Source organism: Mesocricetus auratus, unplaced genomic scaffold (genome assembly GCF_017639785.1).
Source record: "Mesocricetus auratus isolate SY011 unplaced genomic scaffold, BCM_Maur_2.0 Super-Scaffold_100028, whole genome shotgun sequence".
Lineage (NCBI taxonomy): Eukaryota > Metazoa > Chordata > Mammalia > Rodentia > Cricetidae > Mesocricetus > Mesocricetus auratus.
Genome location: NW_024429209.1, coordinates 11,899,013 through 11,908,249, shown reverse-complemented (window position 1 = coordinate 11,908,249; position 9,237 = coordinate 11,899,013). Strand labels below are relative to the sequence as shown.

At 51.2% G+C, this 9,237-nt stretch overlaps 1 protein-coding gene across 1 annotated transcript in view; it reads right to left on the bottom strand.

Moving 5' to 3' along the window:
• Window positions 1-4,667, bottom strand: part of Slc2a10 (solute carrier family 2 member 10) — a 15,186-nt gene extending 10,519 nt beyond the window's left edge. Inside the window, exon 1 of the mRNA XM_021235921.2 lies at window positions 4,581-4,667. Within this exon, the coding sequence (XP_021091580.1) occupies window positions 4,581-4,584 (4 nt within the window). The 5' untranslated portion in view covers window positions 4,585-4,667. The remainder of the gene's footprint in view (window positions 1-4,580) is intronic.
• Window positions 4,668-9,237: the final 4,570 nt, after the last annotated feature.

Here is a 9,237-nt window from a genome sequence, read left to right as displayed (position 1 = left end):
CAGCTAACGTGATGGAAAACCTCAGGCTTTGTTTCCATTAATTAACTTAGAAGAACTGTCTCTTAGCACCCATGACATTCATAATAAAATTCCATTTATGATTATTAATAATAATCTTATTAACTCATGTGTTTGGTGACCGCCACATTGGCATTGACGCTGTACAGGTCTTCCTTTTGTTTAATCCATACATTTCAACATAGACATTTCTGGAAGCATCTAGAAGCAGCCAGCAGCATGTGTCACTCCCACCCCCACTCCAGACCCAAGGAGAACAGTGGTAATATGAGAGCCAGGTTTACTGAGAGCAGCCTCTGGTCCCGGCATGGCTTTGATCACCACGCTTAATACCTCCTTTGTGTCTCACCACAACTTTATGAGGTGTGCTTCAGAATTACCTGTAAGGGAATAAACTCATGACCAGGGAGGGGAGGAGCCTCCCCCAAAGCCCAGCATTCGGCACCCCTGGTTAACAAAAGATTGTGTGATAGGATTTTGTCCTGTTCTCTCACTCCTGCCTCTTCCCAGCAGTCAGACGGTTTTTATGCAGAGGCATTCATGGTGGGAAAGTTATTACCGCTACCCCGACATCCTGCCACTCATCGCCCCTGCTCCTGATGAAGGGGGCACCCAAAAGCTACTGCCTGGTCCCACTGTCTCCCTCTCTTGTCCCCTAGAGTTTACTCTCACAGGTTCTGGTAAGCTACATGCGGTGACTCGTTTGTCGTTGTTGTTTTGTTTTTTGTTTTCTTTTTTCAGAACCAAACAGTTTTGTTTTCATTAACTCACAAAAACAATACAGTTGGTTCAAGGAGGCCATCACTTGCCCAGTCCCCAACACTACAAGCTGATGCATAACTACAGTTGGGACTCTTTCATGGCTACTCTGAAGTAATGGAGCTATTGGAAATAAGGCTTGTTTACTCAGGGTCCACACTTGCACTATAAATTAGGCAGAGCCCATTTCAATTTCTTCAGTTTGAGCTTCTTGATTAGATTAAACCATTTGCAATTCTGTTGTCACAACAACTCCTTGAAGCCCTCGCAGAGCCTGACGTCACTCTGGTTCTGGGCACATTCCAGAAACTGTTTGCTCTCGAGAGAGCATGGCCCTGGAGACTGCTGGCCCAGCAGCTGGGCTCCCTGGGGATCCCAGTAAGTGATGTCAGGCCTTGCAGGCTGGGCACTGCCTCCTCCACTGAAGCCCTCAGTGACGGTGTGACCCAGGGTGTGACCCACTGCAGAGCCCACGGCCACGGCAGCTGCAGTGAGTGCCATCTGGGCCATCAGGCCTGGCTGCCTGGGTGCAGCAGCAGGGGAGCCAACTGCAGATGGTGCGGCTGCTGCTGGAGGCTGAGCTGCAGGCCCACATAGGCCTGGCTGCCTGGGTGCAGGCCCACATCTCGGAGCAGCCCTCTGCTGAGGGGATGAGCTGCTTTGGCTTCCACGAAGCATCCTGGGTCCTCACACACTCTGAGTCCAAAGATGACAAACTGCCCACGCAGTGACTCCTATGGATTGTGCCCACAAAAAGCTTGTGCTGTTGGGGGACTTAAGCCTAAGCTGATGGCGTTATTTGTGAAGGTTCTGGAAACAGTACGATGTGGGACCTATTTGGAGGAGGTTAGTCACTGCCTCCCTCTCTCTTCTCTACACTCTGCTTCCATTCCACCATAAAGTTAAAAAGCCCCTTCCCTCCACCATGCTACCCTGCCTTCATCCCTTCCCTCCATGCTCCATGACCATGCTATCCTGCCTTTATGCAGTGGACCAAGAAACCATGGACCCAACACTCTGAAATGTGAAGTAGAAATAAGCCTTGCCTATTTTCAACTTAGTATCTTGGGTATTGGGGTTGCAGTTATAGAAAGAAACTAATACAGGAAATTGGTACCAGAAGTGGGATTGTTGCTGTGGCCTTACCTGCCCACATGGTTCTTAAACCCATGGAACGGGTTTGCAGGAGGGTTTTGCAAGATTTTAGAGATGTGAACTAGAGATCCCCAAGAATGCTATTATCAGGGCTTAATGAGGGTGTCCAGTGGGAACCCAGAAGACCAGAGCACCAACAGGAATGCAGACAGCAATGACCAGGCAGGTGAGGCTACAGACAGGAATAAAGGTTCTATTCAGAATTGGACTAGAGGCCATTTGTTACATGCCAACAAGGAATTTTTGTACAATTTGTCCACAGCCTGAGACTCTGTGGGAAGCTAAACTTAAAAGTCATACTTTAGGTCCCGTGAGGTGGCTCAGGAGGTGGAAGCACTTCCTGAGCAAGCCTGACAATGGGGTTTGAGTCCCAGAATCTACAGAAAGCCAGGTGTGGCTGTGACATCTGTAAACCCATCGTCCCTCTGGCAAGGTGAAAGACAGAGGCAGTAGAATCACCCACAGGCTTTGGGGTAGCTATCCCAGAGCTCACAGAGCAACAAAAATAACCTGAGAGACCTGCCTTGACAAGGTAGAGAGAGAACCAATTGCCACAGGCTGTTTGTTCTCTGACCTCCATATGCACAGCATGGCGTGTGTGTATTCCTATGCTCTTCCTCTTCCTCCTCCTCCTCCTCCTCCTCCTCCTCCTCCTCCTCCTCCTCTCTGTCTCTGTCTCTCTGTCTCTCTCTCTCCCTCTCTCTCCCTCTCTCTGTCTCTCTCTCTGTGTGTGTGTGTGTGTGTGTGTGTGTGTGTAGAGAGAATTTTTGAAGTGATTTTTTTAAACAATATTAAACTGGTTGTTACAGGGATTTCAAGGCAGTCCAGCATTCAAGCTATGGCATAGCTGTTGCTAGCTGCTTTTTGCCAGGTTTACAGTGAGAGTTGGGAACAAAAGCAGAGCAGCCCAGTCTGAGAAGCCTGTGCAAAGTTGGAGCTGAGGAAGGCAAGGTCTCTGAAGAGATTCCCACCATTAAAAAATAAGCCAAGCACACTATATTAGGACAATTGGTAGGAGGCTTAGTGGGAATCTCAGAAATCCACCAAGTCCCAGCCACGGAAGCAACAAAGCTAGAAACTTAATTAAAAGGCTTTCCTTGGGGTACCAAGAGCCCCTGGGGTACCATGCTGGTCCAGAGCCATCTAGGAAGTGGTTTCCTCAGAGTTTACATCACTGTGATTACTTGGCCAGGGACTCTGAGGCCACTGCGCCTGTGGATTCCAGAGAACCCCACTGCTCCTGGAGCTGATGGCAGAACGTTGGTGTGGAAACCCCAGGAAGTTAGAGGTACCAGAAATGTGGACCATAGACCAAGGAAAGCTTTTAGTCTCTCAGTTGATAGAGACAAGGCTGTTCAAACCCATGGACACTCACATCGTGACACCGAGAATCCCAGATGCCAGGCCTGGATCTCCAGGAACTACTAATTGCCTTTCTGGATTTGGGTTTTGCTTTGGCCCATTTTTTCCTTGCTAATCTCCTGTTGCTCCCTTTTAGAATGGACATGTTTATTCTGCCATGGCTGTCAGAGAAAGGACGTTTCTGAACCTCATTATCTACATGTGCCATACTAGTTATATCACAACCAGAGTTAGCTACTATGAGTCTCCACTGAACAGCCTCAGGTAGACAACTCGAGTTACCCATTCACTAATGCAGCTTAGAGCCTCCAGCTTCCCCTGTGCTTTGGAATGACATCCAAACTTCTCCTCACAGCCCCCAGAGCCCCCAGAGCCCTGCACAGTTTGCCCCCTACTCACCTCCCAGCCCCTCCCCTTATCCACTGAGCGGCTGTCTGCCCTGGCTGGACCCCACTATGCATTCCGCCCTGGCTGGACCCCACTGTGCATTCCGCCCTGGCTGGACCCCACTGTGCATTCTGCCCTGGCTTGGATCCCACTGTGCAATCCTGCCACCTGGAAGCTCTTTCCCAGGTCTCAGCAAAGCCCACTCTTGGATAAGGCGTCAGGTCCGCCTTGCCCCTGTGCTACAAAAGGAGCACACCTCGGGGCCTTTATAGCTCTCTGTGTTCCACAGCATCCTGTTCACTCCAAGTCCCCCCAGCTCCTCACCCCCAAGACTGAGGATGCTTGTTCACTGGGAGTCCCAGCCTGTGTGTGTGTCCTGAACTGTATGCCCACTGACTGTCCCTTTGAGTTTCTGAATCCAGAAGTCTTGGGCCCAGGCAGTGGCCAAGACATGCTCCCCTGGCTAGAACTCCTGCAGCGGTGGACCTGCTTCCTCTCACTGAATGCAAGCCCAGCACAGATGTTCTGTCTAAGCCATACCTGTGAGTGTCCTGGCCTAGGGCAGTACTCAGCACTGAGGTGCTTAGCAACCAGCCGGCTGACTTGGCTCCTGGACTTACGGCCCAGTCTGCAGAACTGGAGTCACCCCAGAATTGTCTGCAGAGTCCTGGCAGCCTCAGCACCCCAAAGCGACCCTGTCTGAGGAACCATCCCAAGCACTGTCTGCAGAATCGGCTCTCTGGGGCTCCTGGGGGCTCCCTGAGGCCAGGCCACTCCCCGGGAAGGGGGATTGACATGAGGTGGGGCCCGCCCTGTCCTGCGCGGGGTGGGGGTGGGAGTGGGGGCCACCCATGCTTGCAGCTCTCCCAGCCGGAGCTCCGTGTCTAACCACGACTTACCCATAGCTAGCGAGCCGGCCCCAGTCAAATCCGCGCTGTAGCAGTGGTGGACAAACTTATCCCAGTGCTGGGGCCTGCGCCCTCCCTCCCTCCCTCCCTCCGCCACGTTGGCCAGCCCCTGCCTGAGCTTGGGGGGCGGGACAGAGGGGAGCCTGGGACCGCCCCTGCCCCGCGACAGCCAGTTCTGTGGCTGCCTGGCTGCCCTACAAGGGAACTTACTTCAAGTTTCCCTAGGAGGGACTGTCACTCTGCAAATAGTTTCCACAATCACTGTGGCACACACACACACACACACCCGTGTCAGGCAGGCCTTACCCATGTACACACACACCACACCCTGTGTGCCGGACCTCTCCCATGTAAACACACACACACACACACACACACACACACCCCTGTGTCAGGCCTCACCCATGTACACACACACCACACCCTGTGTGCCGGACCTCTCCCATGTAAACACACACACACACACACACACACACACTGTGGGGCCTCTCCCATGTAAACACACACACACCCAGCACCTCTGATATCCCAGGCATTCAGCACCGTTCACTCTTGATGGAGGTCTGGGCACCTGTAAGCCACAGGAACACTAACTTAGACTTGGGCTGGCCCGGGGAACAAGGAAGACAAGCTCCTTGCTCCTGAAGAAAACGAACTAAAGGAGTCTGAGGGGCCAGCTGCATAAGGAAGGGCGGCACAGCATGAGACTGGGCTCTGGGCCAGGCAGCTGGGGACAGCTGGCTGGGTCTAAGCAGGGGAAACATCAGCGGGGCCCAGGGAACAGCAAAGGAGCCCATGGGTGACAAAGGAGCGTCACAGCGAAGGCCGAGGGTCTGGAACCTAAGCGTTGAGAGGTCAAGTGGAGAGGAGCGCATGGGCCAGGGAAGAATGTGGGGAGGGTGCTGGGAGCTTCGTTTACAACCTCCTGTATGCTAGGCAAGTGCTCTACCATTGAGTGTAGCCCAGTCCAGGAACTAGGAGTTTGATCTCAATTGAAGGAGACAACTAAGAGTTCTGACGGGTCCAGGAGCAAGGCTGGGAGCTGGGCAGCTGGCAGGGGAGATGAGGCTATTTGGGCTCAGACAATAATTGGAATGGAGACACATGGGCAAACCAGAGGAGACTTGGTAAGGACTTACACACTGGAAGGGGCTGCTGTGCAGCTGGGCAGGGAGACCTAGGGTTCTGTGTTTGCTGCCGTATGGCTTTGGGCATCCATGTGGAATCAGCGGGCAGCTGGCTCTGCACCTAGGCTGGGGACAATGTCACTAATCCTCACTCCAAGACCACATGCAGGCTCAGCACACAAGTGAGCGTAGCCTCTCCCAGCCTCCCGTGTTCACATGCAGGCTTCCACACTCACGTATTCATACTAACCCAGCCTCCCAAGCACACGCATGTACTCTCTCCAAGCCGGCCCAAGTGCCATGGGCACAGACAAATATCTCACAAAAAGATGGTGTAGATAAGACCTTCTGGGCCCTTTACAGTCTGAGAGAAATGGTAGTGAGGGCAGTTTGAAAATATGGCTCCAAGTTCTTCATGCTCTCCCTAGCGTATGTACACCAAGAGATTGCACAGAGTAGCAAGCTATGTGACTGCTGGGCCAAGACACTAGAACACTGGGACTCTGAGTCTCCAGGTGGGCCTCACCAACTGGCATAGTGGCACACACCCATAATGCTGGCAACTGGGAGGCTGAAGCAGGAGGACTGTGAGTTTGAGGGCAACGTGGGCCACTTAGGGAGACTCTGTCTCAAGAAGTTAACGAAGGCCAGCTGTCAGCCATGCTGTGAAGCAGTCCACACTAACAAAAGTGACATCTGGATAGCTAGCCTCAATATATAGTCACAGCTTCCGCTCATCTTGAACCCATGCTCTGTGAGATGATCCCAGCCCCCAGGAGTCCCGGTCAGCCCATGCCTTAGATACCATGAAGCAGCGACAGACTGGATCCAAGGGCCCCAAATCCCATGCACAAGAATAAGAAATGGTTGTTAGCTGGGTGGTGGTGACGACACAGGCATTTAAGCCCAGCACTTAGGAGCCAAAGGCAGGTGGATTGAAACTAGCTTGATCTACAGAGCTAGTTCCAAGACAGAATCCAAAGCTATACAAGGAACCCTGTCTCAGAAAATCAAAAGAAAAAGGAAATGATTGCTTAAGCTGCAGAGTTTTAGATCTAATTGTGCAGCAATAATAACTGGACTGAAAACTGAAACCGAGTGAAATTACTTTTGATAATTACTTGACGTTGTTGGTGTTTTACCTCCCTGTTAACCCCACCATAACCTAAGGAGGTAGGAATTACTACAATCTATCCCCATTTGGGGGACAACAAAATTGAGGCCAAGGGAGATGGCTTGGCAGGAGGGAAGGCTAGCTAGTTTGGCTCATGGTTTTAGAGGATTTCAGGTCAACACAGCAGGAAATGTATGGTGCAGTTCACATGGGCAAAAACCATTTCAGAGACACCTCAGGTCACGACAGACAGGAAGCAGAGAACTCTGGGCCAGTGGTGGGAATAACTTCAAAGGCCCCTAGCAAGCTACTTCCACCAGTAGGCTCACCTCAAGTCTCCACAGCCTTCAAAACAGCCAGCAAGTTGGAAGTTGGACATTCAGATGAGAGTCTGAGGAGGGGGGTGCATTTGGGATTCAAGCCATAATAACCAGTTACTGGGGAAAGGAATGCCGCTTTCAACCGTCCTTCCACACCGCCATTTTGCACGGACTGCCTCCCGGCCAGTCCCATGTGGTAGCTCGTGCTTTCTCTGTGGAACTGTCACCATCCAGGTCAGCAAGTGCTATCTCACTACTAGGAGACTGTCCATGGAAGTTGTGTGACTGGAATGGCCTATATGGTTTTTGTCTCTGTGGCTCACCCTTGCTGTGGGGATGTGTGCCTGCCTGCCTGATACCCTGCCTGATACATTCGACCCTGTCAAGGAGGAAGCACCTGTTGAATGCGTCCCAATGGTCACTGCTCCGTGGCATTCATGTCTCAGGGCTGCCCACCTCTCTGGCTTCCCTGCCAGTAGGCAGCATCTAGCAATAGGCTTCTACAAAACAGAAGATGACAAGCTGCCATTTACAACCTGGCTATAAAAGTTGGCAGTTGGCAGCCTTACTCTTGGTCTCCTGATCACTTAGATATTCGTTCTGATCAAACCACTCGCCGCAGTGGGAGATGCCCCGTGGAAGCCCCACCCACCCAGGGCAAGGCTCTACTGAATCACATAGTGTGGATGCCTCCAGGCCCCACCGGTGGGCACTGAGGGCCTTAGATCAGCTGCCCATGAAGGACTGGACCTCAGCCAAGCCCACAGTGTGCTCGGGCCTCCTCCCCCAACTCTGCCTGGCTGGGAAGTGCTCCGGGCTGGCACTCTGATCTCAGCCTTTGCCTGGCACACACGCCATGAGGAGATTAATTTTGCCTTAAGTCCTTAGGTTTGTAGTAATTTGTTCTGGAATGATGAACAGCTGGTGCATATTCCATAGCTATTAATTACCTTGATGGAGAAAAGAAGAAAGTCACCTGAAAGGAGGAAGTGTGGACCAGATTGTGTATGCACACACAACCAGGGGCGGGGCTTGTGTGCCTTCCTAAGAAGGCACACAAGCCTACATGACCTCAGACACACTGCAGATCTGATTATTCATTGTGTCCCCACTAGAATGAAGCCGTATGAATGGGAACTTTTAAAAACTCTCTTCTTGGGGTAGAGGATTTGGTTCAATGGTAGAGTGCTGTCCTAATCCTCAGCTCTGAAAAAACAAACAAACAAAACAAAACTCTCTTGTATTTTCTTCTTTGCTCCAGCATATGGTTCAGAATCAAAGTCCAGGACTCTGCCCTGTTCATGGTCAATGCTCAGTGACAACTAATGAGAGCTGTCACCTTCCTTGTAGCCATCTAAGTAGCCAGCTTAGAAAATTTCCTGGAGTCACACCCGTAAAGAGAACGCAGACAGAAGTGAGACAGGCACCGAGGCAGGGATGAGGCACAGTCGAGCATGGCTACTTTTCAACGATGTAGACACTCATTTTGATGAGGCATTTCTTTACGTTTTTATTATAAGCACTCTCTCACGAGGGTTTTGTTTTTGTTTCATTGTTGTTTCTGTAAATGAGCAAAACTTTTTGGAGCAGGGCCATTCAGGCTGTGAGTGACAACAGACTGACCGTTCCCTCAAAAGTTAAAGCCTGGCAGAGGAGTCATTAACTGAGCAATCACTTCTCCAGCAAGTGGCTGGATTGCCCTGATAGCAGGCTGGCTGCTGTGGATGTCTTAGGATCACTCTGAGATCAGAGCAGCCATGAGGATTACTGTGGCAGAAGACAGGGCTCCTGTCCCAGGAGATCTTGCTCCAGTCATCCTTCAGTGGCTGGCCTCAAACTCAGAGATCTTCCTGCTTCTGCCTCCCAAGTGCAGCCTTACCAGAGTGTTTCTCAGTAAGCATAAACTTCAATTATGGCACAAAACTGTTTCTAACAAGCCTGTTAGTTCGCAGTTTCTCTTCCAGTCATACTGAAAGCTAAGTCTACCTTGTGTAACCTAACTGTGCTGGCTAATTTTACGTACATTTGACACAAGCTAGAGTCATCTGCAAGGAGGGACCCCAGTTGAAAAAATGCCTCCATAAGAT